Here is a 19809-nt window from a genome sequence, read left to right as displayed (position 1 = left end):
GCGTTTCTTTCAGAGACCACAGGGAGACTTTGTGGAATATTTAGTGGTTTGGTTTTGCATGATGATAAACTTTGTGGGTGAAATAACAAATTATACTGTGTGGTGTGTAATAGCAAGCTTTAAATGCAACCCGATGCTGATCCACACAGAAATATGAAACCACATGAAAGATAAAGGAGGGGGCGGAAAAAAATCACAGACAAAGAAGACATTCTACATAATCCTTTATTATAACATAAGAACATACAGAAAAATAGGTTTGGTCCATGAAAAAGTCTGCAGATTCACAATTCTACAGTCCCACCCCCCAGTGTTGTATTACACCCCAGAGGTGCCCCGATGCTCGTTTCAAATCGTGTACCTGCCCAAACCTTTATTAGTGTACTCTTGGAATTCATTATTAAAATGCACATACGCAAACATTTTCAGCCAGGACACTCATTTTAACCTCATACAAGGAAACGACCATTAAACCCACAGAAACCAGGTCTTCAGTCAGTGTGTGAAGAAGCTCCGGCTCCTCAAATCTGCTCCACCACATGTGTTTTATGGCTTCTCTGCACAGAATTAAAATACACTAAACTAAAAACGCAGGCGTTTTAACTCTTCCCAACTTGCAGGCGACGTGAATCCGACTGCGTGTCTCCCTGCAGAGCCGTGCTTCGTAAAGCGTCACTGCTGTCTTTACTTTGTTGCGGAGAGCTAAACCACTGGGCTTGGAGAGCGAGGGCCAATTAATAATATACTGGTTTGACTATCTGAGCATCGACAAAGACTTAAGAAAAAGATCAGCCAGGATAAGTAATACAGGTTTACTTCACATCCATCTTCAGTTTTTTTCTGCTCAGTATTTACAAAACTTTAATGACTAGAGGTACTCATACTAGCTACTTCAATGATAATCTGTACTAGCTAACAAGACAAGTACGGATATAATACATATTTTTAAAACAAGGATCACTGATAGTAACAAAAAGGAGGAAAAATAAACGTCAAAACAAATGGCACCTTTAACAAATAAAACCGCTTTCCAACAACAATGTATAATCTGCTGTGATTGACTGAGCTTTAAAATGTCTCAAAAGACTGTGCCACAAACTGTGAAAAATAACCAATGGCAACTTAAAACAAGGTGACGCATGAACAGCCAATGTGTAGCAAAAAAGCCCAATTGATTACAAACACAATCACAATCAATATTTAACTAAACGGGCAAGCATCCGGGGGCCAGGCTTGAAGTTGAAAGTGTAAATTTACTTTCCAAAAACGGGAACAAAGAGCCACGCCAGACTCGACACATTCCGGCTGATTTAAGATTATTGTTCCAGGGACAATACATTTAAAGTTGCGAGGTACAGTCTGCCCTCTGCTTTTCATCTGTGTACAATCTACGTTTTTTGTGAGGACACTGTGTCAAAATGAAAGGAATGCTTCTAGCTAAGGCTAAGACATGATCAAAAACAAATCTAACTTCAATTAAAGACACTTTTGCTCAAGAGCTCTCGGTGCGAGGAGGAGAAAAATCTGTCATTAAAAGAAAAAAGATAAAGCAGAAACCAAACTTGTGGGGAGGGGGGAAGAAGATAAAGGAAAATTGACATCCTAGAAAATGCTGAGGCCATCTTTTATCTATCTCTCTCTCTATGTTTGTCAGTTTAAATGTCCCACGCACACACATTAGTTGTCTCCACCAACAAAGCATGTCTTCTCATTTCCTGCTGCATGTGATGACTTTCTTTAGGTGTTTCTGATGCCGAGCGCCTGCTCCAGCTCCTGCCGCCTCTGCTGGACCTAAAAGATGTTTTCACAGAGAGATGATTTAATCGGCAGAAGTCAGCATTAAAAAGCAACATGAGATAAAAAATAACAGGGGTATGCATGGGCTCAAAGTGCATCCAATAGTGCTGGTAAATATTTAGCAAGTCACGAGTAAGATGTTCTTTATCGTAGATCAAAGTTTGCTAATAGTGACTGGAGCCAAGGGGGCTGAAGTGGGAAGTGATACTATATTAAATGCATTTAAATACTCTGGGAATATTATGAATAAGAGGAGTCATCTTATAGTCTAACATCCTGAGATAACATGAGCAGAGCAAACCTGGCTGAACTGAAAAAGCATCAAACACGCTGCTACTTTATAGATGCAGACAGATTGCCACCATCATGTCGTCAGTCTGAACGGTCTTTGACAATGAACAGAAGTCGAGCGGACTCAACTCAACTGGCTGCCAGCTGGTTGTACTCTGGTTATATCCCCATAGAGCAGGAAGGTTGCTGAGTGCAACTGTAATAAATAAATGTAGTGAAATGTGAATTTATGTTTATGGAGATTTTCAACAATTTATCACAGTAACAGACTGCATGTAATTGCCAAATCGGCCATATTCAATCACAGACTGATGGACTGAGTCTTATGGCGACATTTAAGGTAGTTTATAGTAGGGCTGTTCGATATAACGATATATATCGGATGACGATATAAAAACATCTATCGTTTCATTTTACGCTATTGTTTGTTTCGTGTTGTTGCAAAATAAACTGTTTACGGCAATATTTTTTCATCGTTTTGATGGTCACTGTAGTGGCTATATTAATTTCTTAAAGTTCTCTCTTTCTCTTATATTTTATATAACCACACTACAGACGGACAAGCGCCTGTTTTTATGCGTTGTGGTTAGCAACAACGACGGTAACACCATCGCGTGTCTGCTTGTTTATGTTCTACATAAACCTTTCACAATAAAGCTCAAGATCCTGTTGAGACTTTTCAAAATAAACTGAATCACGTGAGCCGCCAGGTGCTAAAAAATAAACCTTAGACTCAAACGTTAGAACAGGCTTTTCCCCGCAGCACGCTGTGTAAATACTCACAAAGAAAACGGCGGCTGTTACAACTTGTGTCTAAAAATGTATCGTTTCATGCATCGGTTAAAACACTCGACTCCAGCTACATGACGCACAGCTGGAAACACTTCCCGCAAGTCGAGCTGCCCGAGATTCACAGAATTTAGAGAAAATGTTACATTTTTGTGATTTATATCGTTATCGGACGATAGAATTCTTATATCGGGATATGAGATTTTGGTCATATCGCACAGCCCTAGTTTTTAGTGACGTTGGTCACTACTTTACTTTGCAGTAAAGAAAAAAAGCTGTGCGATATAAATTTTCTTATTAGATAAATACAGATAGCTTAATTTTGAGGTCAGGTGATAAATCGCAATATGTGTTGTTGAAATACTCAGCATATCACAAAAGAACGTTAAAATCACAATAATATTGTATTGTGAGTGAAGTATTGTGATAATATAGCATGGGGCGTCTGGTGAATCCCACTTCGATTGGTCTGTAACAACAATTTCAGAAAAGGCTCTAGAAATAGTGAAATGTTTTCCTTTAGCTCTTATATCTTATAAAAATAAAATTATGTATAAACTAAGAAAGCATTTAAGACATGATTGTTGACTTCTGTGCAAACCCAGATGGATCAGCCTAAATATGTTATCTAAAAACAAACACTACTGATGTCTATAACTTGATATGAAAACATTCTGCTGTGTATCTAAATAGAAAACTCCAAAATGACATCCTACCAGTTATTTACGTGGATGACTTGTTGCACCATGACAGATTCCACTGAGACATTTTTGAAAACAATGATAAGCCGAGTACAACATATTTAAGTAATAAAAAATTAATCATCTGAAAACCACAAACGTCTCTATAAAAGCTAAATTCCTTGGTACGATCTCTTTGCTAAAATAAAACAAAGAAGAAAAGAAAATGGAGTTACCTTGGAGTAGAAGTAACGGCAGACGGCCTCCTGAGCCCACGGCTGGTAGTAAAACTCTGCTCTTCGCTCCTCTTCTGGGTTTCCTACCACATCTGTCATGGTCTGTTAAGAGAAAGAGATATTATTGTATCAACCTCCATCTAAACTAGTGCACCAGCTGATAAATTAAAGGGCACAGGGTCTCGCAAGGCCAACTGGGGATTTGCTTTGAGAGCAACCACTGAGCTTCCCACTGAATTTGTTCAATTTTACAGCGATCCGACTGAGCAAACACTGCAGGTGGGTGACAGCTGGTCAAGCAGTTAACCGGCTCGCTCAAAGAAAGATGGGGGCGAGCATGCATGCAGTCAGACATGTTATTAAATGTTTCACGCTCTATTTTGACTCTGCTACATCTGATTGAGCAGCATGGGGTTTGTGTGCATAATCTGAGGTTTCGAGCAATGCACGATGTAAACTCAAGTCAAAGGATCAAATACTGTTAAACTCTAATACCTCCAAATCTGTGGATTGACAATTTACAAATATGGCACAGAGCATACAAATCATGCATGTCAAGTGGCTTTCATTTAATTATCTGGTCATCTGTTATTGTCTACTTGTGTGGTATTTGGACCCCCAGAAGGTGTCTTTTCCCTACCTTCTACTTCTGTTTGTTATTCCTGCCATTTCTTTCCTTCTACAAATAACATGCCCATAATCTGCTTAAAGCTTTGCATTTAAATAAATTTTACAGGAAGTCGGGTCACTTATTTATTTTTACATAAATCAAATCACAAAACAGCCTAAGGAAAAGAAATGGACCCCTGTTCTACAACAGGAAAAAATAAAACGAAAGAAAAGAATCTGTTGCGTTATGTACAGTGTAGGCAGAAATAAAAATAGTGAAATCTGACTGTGGTGGAACAGAATGACAAAATCTGGTAGAGGAAAGCAATGAGTCACGTCTTTCTACTTGTGATGCTGTTCATCTTTCTGCTGCGTTGCATTCTTATCTTTTTTTAAGGTTGTCAGTGGAGAAACTGGTGCTGCTGCTCTGTCCTCTTTCTGATCCATAAGGGGTTTATTTCTGAACGGCTGTGTGGTAAAAAAGGATTACTCAGCACTTACTCATCTGAGCGAACCTCAACTCCACATTTAGATATAAACTTTAGGCGGTTCAAAATGTTTTTCTTATTCTTACACACATCCTACACAGCCAATCACAGTGATGTGTGTTGGAGGAGGATTTGATGACATGGTACATCTACTGATGCCTGCTGTGACTAGAGATAATAAAAAAAGCTCAATGCTACTTTAAGATCCTCTGTTAAAGTAGCAGGACAGACACACTCACCTTGAGGTCTCTGCACTGGGACTGCAGCCAGTCGTTGATAAAGCCCTGAGGATCCCTGGCAAAACTCAACATGAACTCCCTCTGGGTCTTCAGCTGGTTAATGGTCTCAATGGTTTCATGGATCTGAGAAGAATCAAGCACAGCAGAGAAAGCCTGTCATGTTAAAAGACTTGATGCAGCTAACCAAATTAACAGGTGTTTAGATCTGTTCAGATCAAAACGATTACACCAGGGACATCCCTTTATAATAAAGCTTTTATTGCACCATAAATTATACGAGCGGTTTTAAAACCTCTAATTACACTGATATATCTTTCCTATCATTTTCTCTGACACCTATGTAGTCAATAAAGTTACACACAAAAAAATGTCCGCCTATAATGCTAAACAACTTAACTTGGAATGAATGAATCAATTAAACAGGGTTAAAAAAAATAACACTAATGTAGTCGACTAAACTAAAAGTAAGAAAACACTGAAAGTCCATATTAAGCACCTAAATCCTGCAATTACACTGTCTGTACAAATATAAATATTCCTCGAAAATCAGATTGTATTGTGGTACTCTGGGCCACACAGAATATTGCACATTACACACACACACGCACACACACAGTGACAGATTACTTTGCAGATAGTGGCTAATGCTCCTGTCAACAGGCAGGAGCATTAGCTCCAACTGCAACTCTTTTATTTCTAGATAAAAGAGTTGCAGATCTGTGCTGATTGGTGTGGCAGTTTTCTGTCCTCAAACCCAACATTTAAGACGTTTACATTAATAAAATATGAATAATTTATTTAACTAACAAGTATTTCTGGTGCCAGCTAGTGAAGCCAGCTACTTTTAATCATCCAGTCACGAGCATCCCTAAAAAATATGGATATAACCTTGGGCTGTAATTAAAAGGTACTGTACTCTCTAACCAGCAAAAGTGAACATGCACAGGGTAATCAAAGGGGAAATAGTTGCATCAGAGTGCACTCATCAACGGGCTCTCTTTTGGGGATTCAAGCCTCAGATCTCCATTATCTCTGCTATAAAAACAAGACCCCAGATGTGACCCTGGATACCTTTTGGAATTTAAAAGAGACCAATTTGTCAGGATGGGGAGGTGAGTGACTGCAGGAGGAGGTCCCTGAGAATCTGCGCCTATCTAACTATCTCAGCTCATAGAAGACTTGCCTTACCTATGAGACCATTATTCTGTTCAATTTTTTCTTCCATGATACAAGGACCTATTTCCGCCTAAGCAGCACTCTTTCAGTGTTCCCAGACAATCCATGTGTTGGAAACTTAACAAAGCCTGGCTATGTCTTGGCATAGGGAAATATTTCGAAAAGTTTTATTTTGGAAAACCTTAACAGAGGTGCTGGGAAAAAATATGAGCCCCGTCTTTGGTTTATAAGATTCTCAGGCTTTCAAAATGCACTACAAATAGTTCAACAAGGCTAAGCTACAGGCTTTTTCTAATATTAGGCCAGCAGGAACAGGATGTATAACAGCAATCCTCACCAAACCCAAAAGAAAGTAACAAAATGAAAGGCGTCTGTATCCTGTAAACAATCTCTGTTGTTAGATTGTTGAGTTGCTTTAGAACAAAGACTCCACGGAGGGACATCTTTTTGCTGAATGGCTTTGTGCCTTATCAATGTGATTACAGCCATCCCAGTCAAGGTAACGAGCGCAAGCAGGAGGTCAAGAAGACCTGATCGACCTCAAAACGGAGTAAGAGGCCAGTAATACACAGGCAGCAATTTAAGGGAGCAAATATGTGTGAAATTGCCCTCAGCAGGTTCACAAAGTGAGAGACAATCGAAATGATAGGTTCAATCAAAGATTGCTTGGCTGGAGATTATATATATATATATATATATATATATATATATATATATATTAGGGGTGCAACGATACACAAAATTCACGGTTCGGTTTGGTACTTTGGTGTCACGGTTTGATATTTTTTCGATACAAAAAAAATGTTCATGCCTTTTTAATTTGTCATTTATTAAAATTATAAATATATATTTTAACTCAAAAGTACAGTTTTTAAATTTAATGTTGCTGAAACAAAGTAATAAAAAAATAAATCTATTGGATTGAGAAATCACTCATCTTTGGAAAAGAGAGTTTATTACAGAGAAATGTCTCTTTCCAAAATAAAAGCTATACTATACGCTTCTTCTGGGGTATATTCTCAGCAGCATATTAAACATATCAGGTCCCCATAAGGAGAATCATGTGCTAACGGCTGTCTAAATGACTCGGGTAAAGTTTGTAGCATGCGTGCTTGTTGTTTTTGTCTGCTTCCACTTGTCTTTGCACTAGGATGATGTCGGCTTAAATGCTCAGTCATATTCGTTGTGTTCCCACTAGTGCTGTCAGCGTTAATCTCGTTGAAATGACGTTAACGCCACAACACGGCAAATCTCCGTTAACGAGCTACCGCGGATGCCCAGTGCGTGGGGCTGGACGGCCAACACGTTAACGAGCTAAGTGCGCGCTAACGCACTAGTTCCCACCAATGTAATTGAGCATTGCGTGGCACATCCGACATACTGTTTTACTTTTGTCCATGACGCGCTTACCTTCAGGGTCATGCTTCACATGAAAACCAAGATAGTTCCAAACGCCAGATTTGAATGAGGGTGGGGGAGGTTCAATTTGCCATGTTGCAACAAGAGCTTAGCTTCTGTCTTGCTAGCTTGCCCTGCGCTCAGTGAATCTGCGTTCGACTACTCCGCCTAGGCTGCACTGTCGAGCGCAGATCCACTGAGCGCTCAACACAGACAGCATCGTCAGAAGGAAAGTTGATCAACTATATTAAAAATTTTGTATTGTTCGATACATATGCATACCGAACCGAAAGCACTGTATAGAACGGTTCGATATCAATACGAGTATTGTTGCACCCCTAATATATATATATATATATATATATATATATATATATATATATATATATATATATATATATATATATATATATATATATATATATATATATATATATATATATATAAATAAAAAACCATCACATTCCCAATTGTTTTAATTTTTTTAAATTTGCAAGATCTGCACATTAGAAAAACCTGCTCACTGCTTAGAAAGAAATCAAAGAAAAAGAAAAAACTTCTCACACTTCTTTATGAGCGAGTACACTTTTTTCCCTTCACTACAGAAGGAGGTGATTTAGTAGTTAAAGTGATCAAAAGGCCACACAAAACTCTAGGAAACAGGAAACACTACTCCCACTCTGGAAACACAGCCCTGTCTAAAACTATCAGGACAAACATAAAAAGAACAGCGAGTGACTGCTGGGTGAGGTATGCACCTTGTTGTCCAGCCCTGCTATTTCCTGCTGGCTGGCTGTGGAGAGAAGGAAGGAGTTCATCTGGGTCTTCAACGTGTCGTCCACCTCCACATCAATGTCATAGCAGGCAGTCTTCTTTTGGTCATTAGGATCCACACTATCAAAACAATACAGTTTACTGTGTACAGTATGTTTTTGTTTTTTTACAGTATGTGATTAAATCACATTAGCAACAAGTGATTAAATTATTCAACAACAGCAGCAATCCAAACCTAAAAAGGGTTAAAATTCTCATAGACAGTCTCATAGCTTTTTGAGCATTTAGTGCTTGCTGCTAATTAAAACAAGAAAAATAACTAGAAAAGAAACAATAACTGAATCAAAGCATGGATCAGTGGACAAAATTAATCAGAACACTTCAGTCCAACAAAAAAATGTAGATTTTTTTCCATTTACTGACATATTGATAATGATTTTTTGTAGAATCAAAACATACCTGATCAGATGGTTGATGATGATGGGCTCTGGGGGCATGAGAAGTGCATGCAAGCGCTGTGGGATCTCAGAAAACTTCATTCGCTGAGCCTCAAAGATCTGCAAAATGAAAGTATGAAATAAAGAATGTTTAGATAAACATGTCTTCACTACTCTGAAGCATCCAGCAGAATACACTGGTTTGATCACGTTAAGAATATGCCTGACAACCACATTTAAATTGCGTTAGAGCTTGATAATGCTTATTATGCACCCTGAAATTCTATCAGTTCAGTAGGAATAAATCATTAACCTTATAAAATCCTATGTTTATCTTGGCAGAAAAAGCACCAAGAGACTGGACAGTAACCCAGATGGAGAGAATGTCTCCATAAAAGGATAGATAGAGAGGGGAAGGCGAGCTGTTCAACATCCACAGCAGGATCCAGAAAACCGATGACACCGGTTGATCTTTCCAGCTACCAGCTAATGTTCATCACATTTAAGAAATGGAGTGGGCCGCCTTTTGGTGAAAATCCAAGTAACAAAATGTACCACTTCGACATGTCCGATGTGTGAAAAAAGCAACTGCGCTCACCTGCTGCAAGTATTTGTCACAGTTGATGAACTCCCGCTCATGTGGGTCCTGGAGTTTGTGGGTCTTCACGTACTGCCACAGGGCCTGAATGATGACGGGTCTGGTCTGGGTGTGGATACCCAACATACGGGCCAGTCGGGGGTCCAGCTTGAACTGAGGGGGCTGTGCGGCACACAGAAAGATGAAAAGGTGAGTGAATTCATGAAGAAATGTTTCAAGATCACTCGCTGAGAACAGAGTCTGTTTACCTGGTAATCAAGCATGAGAAGGACGGTGCAACGAACACCCACATCACCTGGCCTCTTCACCTGGAAACCATCGGTCTCCTGGGTTGTCGCAGTCCTATGCCACTGAAGTGACACAAGCAGCATTTAAGGAACAAGTAATTCGTTAAGTCTCCAAGTTAATATTGTTCATTAATATCAGCTGATCTTATTTAAACACACAGTATTATTCACAAATTCTGATGTTGGAGAAGCAAACAAGAAAAATAACAAAGGATGTAGTGTCATTAAGTGTGTCACAGAAGTAGTCTACCTTAAGCGACTTATACATAAACTATGGTCATGTCCAAAGAAATATATTATTGTGTTGTTTACATTACATTTAGTCACATATATTCAGTCTAAATCAGTTCTAATTAAGTAGCTACCATTACCTACAATCAACGTAACTTCACTTCAGAGCAGTTAGTACACTTATACTCGTTGAAACTAAGAATATATTTATAATTCAGTCATTGGTTAGCTCTGTCATGTGTTTGTAACACTCAGTTTAACAGTGTGCTGATACCAGTTGTTTTAAAACTTATCAGTACAAAAATCTTCCATATTATACTTTAAATTACTCTAAGAACTATAAAAAGATATTCAACAAAAACATGATTAGAAAAGTAATGAACATTGATACTTTCAGATGCATCTTACTTCCACAAGGTGATTATCTGGACCATATAGATCTTTGTCCAGCTCGATCACCAAGGACTTGAAGAATGAGGAGAACTTTCTTTTCTGTTTCGTGGCTTCATACTTTGACACGGCTGTCTGCAAACAAAATTAAAATACCACGTTAAGTAAACTGCCTGTGATATTAGGCTGAAATATTTTTACTGAAAAATTAAAGATAAAGAAATAACACTGAAGCTGTTTAACAGTCTTAGGTCCGTGTAACCGAACAAGACCATCATAATCTTAATAGTTTGATGGTAATTTTTGACCCTACTGTGGAAAATAAAAACTACTTTTTACATTATCCCAATACAGCAAACCAACTAACTGGGCAGCCACAAATAATTACTATAAACTGAACAAATTTGATAAGCTTACATCTTCCAGCAGACGCCCCTCGACACGTAGCTCCCATGATGCAACTGTGCCCTCTCCATCCTCAGCATCAGGCTTTGCTGGGTTGAAGGTGTTGGAGATAAAAATCCTTAGCTTTCTCTTTTGCTGAAAACAAAAATAGAAAAGAAACTTTAAATTTGTGTCTCATCAGTTAATCAACACTGACTTTATAGCTACACTGAGTCTGGACCCATTATAGCCATTTTCTGGACTGCATTTTTTTTCTCCCCTCATACAAGTAAAATATGTATTTATATATAGAGATCTCTATAAATTGTCTATAAAAATATAATATAGTATAAAAATATATAAATATCTATAAATCATCGCTATAAATACTTCAGAGTACACACTGACATTAAACTAGCTCTGTAGAGGAAGGACGAGGGCAGTCCCTTTTCTGAGGCGGCTGAGGTCTTTTAACATCTGTTGGACAATGCTCAGGATTTTCTACAAGTCTGTTGTGGCCAGTGTCATCCCCTATGCTGCTGCATGCTGGCACAGCAGGTTGAGGGTCACAGATGCCAACAGACTGAATAAAAGGAAAACTTGGGATGTAGCTGGACTCTCTAAAGGTTGTGTCAGAAAGGCGGATGTTGTCCAAGATAAAAACAGCACTAGACAATTTCTCCCACACACTCCATGACGTGCTCACCTTGCTCCATCTAAAGCACAGTATACGCTGCAATAGTTGCACACACTTAATATCACATCCTCTACAGAGCAAATTAAAGTTAATATGATAAGAAGGGCACTGCAATGTCAACCATATATATTTAATTTTGGGTAATATACTAGGATATTTATGATTAGAGCTATTTTCTTATATTTTGTAACTTTGTCATATTTTGAATGATTTAATTTACTTTACTTAGTTACTGTTATTACTGTCTTGGAGCAACTGTGACCACATAATTTCCTCTGAAATTAATAAAGTATTCTGATTCTGATAGAGGTCCTTTGTAGAGCCCTTTCATGTCCTCTTCCTTTAAAGACACTGATTTCAAGGTGGCTTTCTTCAGATTAGCTGCTCCTCAAACAGTAGATTTTGGTGTGTGTGTCATGTGCTCACATGTGAGGAACATAACAGGGATTATCAGAAGGATTAACAGTAGAGAAAACGTTGAAGCCAAGTATTTAGAGCAGACTGAAACCTGAGCCAAATCAAACATCTAGCTCCATCTGCCTCGTCGGCCACTTGTGGATAAGGTTTGCTTTAATTTACACAAAATCTGTGCGTTAACGTCACAATATTCAGAAATCTTTTCATCCAGTGCTACATAAAAACAGTCAATAAAACCATTAGGCAGCGTCATCATCTGAACAAATATAGTGTGGTGCAGAAGATCAAGGGGAAGTAAGCAGCAATCTGTAAAATGTAAACATTTGTTCTGACTAACTCTTCACTGACTGACATCACTCTTAAATGACCAGTTGAAGGTAACATGGAACACCTGTGATCAGCTTGACTGAAATATACCTTAATTGGCCTCTTGAGGGCCTCCTGAATGTCCAGCCTCTTGCGCATGATGGTCTGGTCCAACTTCCTCTCAAAAGCCAGCAGATCCATGTAAGCCTGAGACTCTGGGACCAGTTCCCTGATCTAGGAGACAAGGGATACTAGTGACTTCAGGTGTCTTTAGAATAATTTTTAATAATAATAATCGCTTATTATTGGCCAGGACTGAGATCACGATTATTGAGTATTAGAACTCAAAATCATTTAAATAGACAGTGGATTCATTAAACTTGTAAAAAGAAAACTTTTTATTCAGGCAGATATCCTTGAACTTTAATGATAGTAAAAGAAAAGAAAAAATAGCGAATGACAATATGTGCTGAAATCAAAAACAAGAATTCGTTTTAACCCTTGGAAGCATCAATCGTAATTGAAATTAAAATCTGTAACCTGTACTTCTTTTTCCATCTGTCAGTCTAAGAAAACCCAGTTTCTCAGTTGTTTATACTCTCCCTGATTCCAGTCTGAATGTGTACGTGTCCACAGGGTCTGTGAGCCACGGGTGACCACATATCTGCTGTCTGCTCTGCTAGCTTTACATGCTGGGTCTATTTCTGCTGAAAATGAATCTCAAGCTTGACAGATCAAGAGAAGGAGAGAGAAATCTCTCTTCAGAAAAACCAAGACATTGCAGCAGACATTTTACTATCACACCACAGACTACATTTATATAAAGTGCAGGAATAGATCGAATACAACAGCCAGCCTTTCTTCCATATTGTGTTCTCTAATGAATGCTACTCTGTTCAGCTGTAATATATATATATGAATAAATGAAAATGAAATCACAAGACTGCAACTTTCAATTATAACATCCTATAAGAAAACAATGTTGATGTGAGATTTAATATAGGATTAAAAGGATATAATAGAACTCTTTTCTTGACAAATTTATGATTGACATCCACACACCGGAGAACATCATGAGTGCCTAAAATTGGGGTTCAACTTAACTAATGACCTGATGGCCCAAGGCTCCAAAAAGAGTGTCTCAGGCAAGCTGACTTGCCAGCTCTTGGCCCATTTGAGTCAGTGACATGTCATCAATCATAGTTATGAGTTCACCTCAGACGCAAACTGGCTGAAGTGAATCTTCACTAACAACTACTTTTTTCCCCTGCAGTCAGTATATTCATATTAGTGGGATCATACGAGGTCAGTACTATAAATCAGTTATTCTTAGTATCTCTGAAAACCAGCAGAAATACGAGGGCTTGACGGTGAGCGTTTTACTTGGATTTGTAACTTAAAACAGAAATGTGCTGATTATTAAATGTATCACATGATTCAGGACAAATGGTAAATGGAATGGCTCTTATACAGTGCTTTTCTACTCTGAGTACTCATAGCACTTTATACAACTTGACTCATTCATATTTTCTATGCTTTTTCTACCTAAGTGCTTTCACACACATTCATTGATGAGCAACTTGAGGTTACAATCTTGCCCCGGGACATTTGACATGCAGAGATCGAACCACCAATCTCCCGATTAGTAGCTGACCTAGTCTACCTCCTGAACTACAACCTCCATTTTCATGATACAAGATAAGTAGATCATTTCATTATCACAGGTGCCGTTTATGTCCACCCTGCAGCCTATTTTCACATTTCACACACAGGGAGACAAAAGAGGGAGATCAGGTGGAGTGAGAGAAGAAATACTTCTAGAGTTAATAGCGATTTTGTTCATTACTGTCATCACAAAACCTTTGGAGGTCCCAATTTTTCATTGTACAGTGCTAAAATCTTTAGTAAATTGCCCCAGGCACTTATAGTTAGAACTCTCTAAATCCCAGCATTTTAACCAGGGCACTTTAAAGACCAACTGTCCTTTGTTTGGAGCCACTTAAAGTTCACATGGACTGCCAGATGTAGCATAATCAAAGCTGGAATTAATGGATTGTTCATGCACTGTGGTTTGATTAATACTCACCCTCTGAGGTAGAATTTTATCAGCCATCTTCTTCTTCTTTGTGCTGTGAAAATAAATCATCGAAACAATAGGCGTTTGAGTGCAAGTCAGAGCAGTTTTGTGTGTCTTTACAAAAAGACAAGGAAGTCAGTGAAATTCTTCAGTCTGTGGGATACATTTTCCAGGTACCATGTTCATATACACTTGCACACATACAAAGACACAAAATAATAGTCCCCTAAATAGAGGGCTGCAATAATTGTGGAAAAAAAAAAGCATGGCTGAGTAGGCGGCGAGTGGGGACTTACTGCTGGTTGCGGTTCTGTTGTTGCTGAACCTGCTGAATCTGTTGAGGAGCCGGCCTCTTACGAGACGGATCCATCACACCTGGCATGCCAGGACGGGACACGGGGCTGTTGCCGTATCCTGGAGGGCCCATGGCTGGTCCCTGAGGGGTCATGCGACTGGAAGGAGGCATGCCTGGTCTCTGCATAGAAAATAAGGCCATGATCACACAAAAAGGCCGTTGAATATTGTGATTTTTTAAGTGTAGAACATGTAGAAAAGATACATTTTGCAGATTTTAAACAAGACACCTTAGCCTTTATTTTAAGGTGTGTTAAGAAATAAATCTGCGGACCAACATGCTTTACAATGAATTGTCACAACAAGTATTTGAGGAAAAATTCCATTTTGCTTATGCTCAAGAGATCAGTTTCTGCAGCTACTATACTGGGAACTGATTGGTAATTCCTAATTTTGCCTTTTTGCCTCCCTCTCCTTATCTTTTCTTTACTTTAATCCCCAAGCATAAATTCTGGGAGGTGGTTTGTGTAATCATGTATTTGACTTCAGACTGTGTTGGTATGAGGAAAGAACACAACTTGAAATAAACGTATAAAAAAAATAAGCTTTTGCTGCAGCCATCAAATGTGTATAAATTGTTCCTGAATAACTTACAAACAGCAATCCTCTCAAAGGTCCCCGATTGACACATAAATGCTCACAACAATCCAACACTTTCCTACCGACCTTGTGGTCCAACATGGCAAATTGTGCTTCAAGTGGCAATTTAACCCCATGACTATCTGTGACTATGTAGCCCTGGCCCCACCCATGCACACCAAAATTGAACGTTTGCAGCTACAGTGGCAGAGACGCAGTTCACGGGTGTAGCAATAAAACAACTCTGAGCCTTGCTTTTTTTAAAAAAGAGGGAAAAAAGGGAAAAAAAATCTGTTTCAGGTGAAAATAACATCTGAGCTGTCGTGTAGCTAATTCTCAAAAGTGAAAAGTGCACAAATTAGGATCAATGTTTGTGAAGACTTGAAGACAAAAGCACAAGTTTTCTACCGTTCCATTTCAGCCCTTATTGATCCGAGAATACATTTGTAGTGTTTTAAATAAAATGCAAAACTGACACAGTGGGAAAACGTCAATGTAAATTTGCAAACAAAACATTTGCAGCACATCTGCTGATGTAAATATATTCTAGAAACTTACAAATCCCACAACACACAAAAAACTCAACACTACCACTCTGAGACCCAGCCCACATACTTTTATATCTGATGCTTCATATTAGCAGTATCAGCAAATTTATGCATGCCTTTCATTAAAGTAAATAGACAAAAATCACCACAGCCAACTCACCAAACCATGTGCTAAGAACTCAAACAGGCGACTTCTTGTATTTGACTGCATGAATGCAGGCGAGAGGAGCAGATAAGTGACAAATCACTGATAGCAGCTTTTCCTCCTGCAGTCAGTCCAACAAATGTGACAGATGAAGGCAAAACACACTCTCTCTTCATCGCATGGTGAACAGTGAAAGAGAGGAAGAGTGAAGGACATTGACTTCTCAACAATACAGGCCAGATGAATGGGCTCTGCCTTTTCCACAGTGTGGTGTAGGCAGATTGGGGAAACATGCCGATCATTTAGTACTTTTTACACCATACATCAGCGCAACCTTGGCTTGCCTGAGAACAAGTGGAAATCTGCAGTATTCAGAGTATGAAGTCTCTTTTGACTATGGTGTGAAAGGCTGCCAAGGACGTTGGAAGGGAAAAATATGTGACAACCATTTACTGAGCTGTCTTTCTGGTTGGTAGTAGCTAAGAAGCAAACACTTCAGCTGTGGATCAGTGATAAATGACTCATCTTTATGTCGTGATTTTAATACAATTCTCTTATCTTAAGACACAACATATTAGCTGGAGATGACTCAATCAAATGCAATATTGGGGGAATAAACCCAGGACTACAGATCAGGATATGAAAATTTATACTCTAATACTAAATATGAATGCAAGACCATACGTGGGATAATAAGACCAAGAAACCAAAGAGTGCTGATCAAATATCATAGTAACGGAGCATGCACGCAGTATATTGCTGGAGCACACAATCAGCTTTAAAGTCCATTCATTTGAAAACATTTAGGATCGGTCCTGATTACTGAAAATGTTTGCTTCTTGGTCATTTTCTTGAGACCCCACTGTGCAGAACGACGTGTTGCAGGATGTGAAAGCAAATGAAAGATTTCAGTTTCTTCAGCCAAAGGGAGCTCACCTTTAAATCTCAGCAGTCACTCATGGACCTTGATTCTGTTACATAAGAACTAGAAGGAGAATTTGGCAACATCTTCTGCCTTGCAGTTAAACTTCTGAAATGATCAGTATCTCCATATTAATATAGTGTGGGATTTCAAGATAGAAAATGAGCTGATATCATTTTAACTGCTTAAACTTTTTTATTTTTATTTTCTGTGCATCTCTATATGTATTAAAGGGAGGTTTTTAAAAATTATATTCCAGGGATTTCCACCCTCGACATACAGGAATATTCGGCAACCTAATCAACATCACCGTCCAGAGTTGAAACAAGTTGGTCTTTATAAAACTATTTCGTGGTTCAGAGTCAAGCAACTGTGAAGGTGCACTTTGCATTCACCTTCACAGTTCCCCATATTCATTCTTCTCCCATTACAGTCAGAGTCGGTGATATTAGCCTCAAAACTATTTTACAATATTTTAGGGAAAATTGCAATTATATTTACAACGATACAGGGGGAAAAAACAACGTTGTATTGGTGACTGTAGCTTGCAAGCAGCAACATTTAATAGTGCAAACAAAGTGAAGGACGTTTTCCAAGCTGCCGTCACTGATACCGCTGACTGACATAAGACAGGTTGGTAAATAAATTACAGTATTACCAAGGCAACCAGAGCCTGAAACATCCACTTTAGACCAAACGCAAGCAACACAGCAAATGTGGATGGGATTCTGGAAACGTTTAATCTGACAGGAAGTACACTAAAAATTATGTTTTTTTTCTTCTCCCTGAGACCAAAACATCAAGTTTCCTAACTAATATAATCAAATGAGTATGAGGACCCACCTATGCAAAAGTGATATAAATCAAAATATTATCACAATATCTTGAAACACACAAATCTTAAAGCAAACAAACAAGATAACTAGTGGCTGAGAGTGAATGCACCACAGTTTTATTGTGTATTCATTGTGACAATTCGTAGAAACTGCCTCCTTTGGACATCTGTTTAATGCTATCCATTTTACTGCATAATTACTCTGAGTATCTCTGCAATTTAGGGGACTATAGACTACTGTTAAATTGTGTTTAATATGTGTGTATCACCTGCAGGTCCGTAAGTACATTTTCGGCTATTTCGACAAGTGTTTGTGAGGCAACTTTCCCTTTTCTGAGACAGACAAACAACCAACCAGTTACTGTATATCCAGTTTGTTGATGCTATACTGGCAAATAAGATTACGTTTACCAGTGCTGCTGGTGGACAATGTTAATGTGTTTTCAAATCAATTCTGCACTGTGTAAATGTTAATAGATAGTGTAAATTACTATATTTCAAATGTGAGAAACGACTGCAGATTAATCTTGTGATTATTATTATTATTATTAATTGTGACCAATCGACTAACCGCTGTAATCTGATTTGAAGATCAGAAAATATCCGCTTATAAGACTCAAAATTAACAACTAAACATCCTTCCAGCAGTTTAGAGTGAGTTCATGCTGAGATCCCATCGTTTCTTGGTACTTGGTGTACTTTGCGGCTGACCAGCCAAGTAACAGTGGGCTCACTAAACATAGACTTTACAAGTTGTAAACACCAACTTCGACGAGACAAACTGCACCAGCTAAACACAAAGTGAAGTCTGCTACTGACTGGCACCTCTCCTTAATCATCGTTTCTGTATGTTGTAAATTTGCATTGACACAAACTAATATTGATGCAGCTGATTCATTCAAAAGTAGGCTTCGACTTATAACAACTTCTGACTTCCAACCGAGCCGGAACCTCACAAACTACAACTCCTAAAACTTAAGGGATGGTTTAATTGTTAGGTTTACCAACTACACTGTGCACATTTTGGGTCTTTTTGATAAGAAAACTGGTCGAAATACAGTTAACAGTTAGCAGGGTTAGCAGGCTAAGCTAACTGGATGCTGCGATTAGCTAGCTAACCTTAATGTTAGCGGGCGGGAGGGTTAGCAAATTCAAACAACAAACAAACTCTGATGGTCATCCTGAGCGACCGGTGAAATATTTCAAATGCATCACCAATTTTGAACCGGGCTGCTAGTTAGTATGAGCTGTGGCCTACGCTGGTGACGGGGGTTAATGCTAGCCACTAGGGACAAAGCAAGCGGAGCGAGGCTTTGTTCTAGCGGACTCGCTAACGCGTCAGCAGCAAAGATAGAGCGATATCTTACCGGGTACCCAGGCCCGGGCATCGGTGAGCGGTACATGTGGTTCTGCGCGGCAGCTGATGGTCCCATTCTTCCAGAAGGTGTTCCTGGTCCCATGCCTGGTCCTGCACCCGGTACCGGTGGCCCAGGTCCCATTGCTCCACCACCACCCGTCGGTGCCGACTGAAACCCCCCTCTGGCCGCCATCTCCTCTCTGAATGTCGCCGCCGGTGTAGGCGCGGAGCTACCGCGAGAGCGAGAACGAGTGTTGGGATGGACGTCACAGGTTCAAGACGCCCTCCCCTGTTTGTTGGTGCTACTGCAGCAAAATTAGGGCTGGTGACGATGATGGCGGTCCTCGTTCAACGTTCCGAAAGTGCTGTGAATATACTCCATTACAGGAAAAAGTTCTTGAAAAAATACTAGTTATGTAAAAGTTTCTAACTATAATCATAAACATGTGCTTAAGGTATTAAGAGTACTCACTTCAGTTGTGCTATTACGCAAAAAATATTTTTTTAATGTTACATCTGTTAGAGTATAATTACTTAAAAAGCAGGATACGATTGACCAGAATATTACTGTTGTAGATGGATAGTTTTTTTTTTTTGCTACAACATGCTACTGGACTACAATTAATTGATATTTTAGTTAGGTTATGTGGTAATTCATTTTTAATTAATAAATTTAACATCATCCACAAAGAAATGGGCAGTGCACAAAAGAGATGAAGACGAGAGTGTGTGGAGACAAGTATCAGGGTGATTCGTGACAGAAGGATA

The 19809-nt window shown here is 38.9% G+C and overlaps 1 protein-coding gene across 1 annotated transcript; it reads right to left on the bottom strand.

The window, feature by feature from the left end:
- Nucleotides 1-501: 501 nt before the first annotated feature.
- smarcd1 (SWI/SNF related BAF chromatin remodeling complex subunit D1) lies at nt 502-19300 on the bottom strand. The gene is made up of 13 exons (XM_085158668.1): nt 19052-19300; nt 14598-14776; nt 14311-14353; nt 12336-12458; nt 10838-10960; nt 10439-10555; nt 9761-9862; nt 9513-9674; nt 8937-9034; nt 8462-8597; nt 5130-5252; nt 3794-3895; nt 502-1791 (listed from the first exon to the last, which is right to left on the bottom strand). The coding sequence occupies exons 1-13, from the start codon at nt 19232-19234 to the stop codon at nt 1738-1740; spliced, it is 1545 nt and encodes a 514-aa protein (XP_085014794.1). The 5' UTR covers nt 19235-19300; the 3' UTR covers nt 502-1737.
- Between the last annotated feature and the right edge of the window lie 509 nt (nt 19301-19809).

The sequence above is a fragment of the Neolamprologus multifasciatus genome, chromosome 5 (assembly GCF_963576455.1).
Source record: "Neolamprologus multifasciatus chromosome 5, fNeoMul1.2, whole genome shotgun sequence".
In the NCBI taxonomy this organism is placed as follows: domain Eukaryota; kingdom Metazoa; phylum Chordata; class Actinopteri; order Cichliformes; family Cichlidae; genus Neolamprologus; species Neolamprologus multifasciatus.
The sequence above is the reverse complement of the archived record's forward strand: the minus strand, read 5'-3'. Positions and strand labels throughout refer to the sequence as shown.

Bases quoted from the DNA above. Each gene is read 5' to 3' on its own strand.
- smarcd1 (XM_085158668.1), bottom strand. From the start codon at position 19,234: ATGGCGGCCAGAGGGGGGTTTCAGTCGGCACCGACGGGTGGTGGTGGA. The intron at 12,459-14,310 runs GTGAGTATTAAT...CTTGTCTCCTAG, and splicing joins ATAAAATTCTACCTCAGAGG to ATCAGGGAACTGGTCCCAGA. The intron at 9,675-9,760 runs GTAAACAGACTC...TGTGCCGCACAG, and splicing joins TTCTCATGCTTGATTACCAG to CCCCCTCAGTTCAAGCTGGA.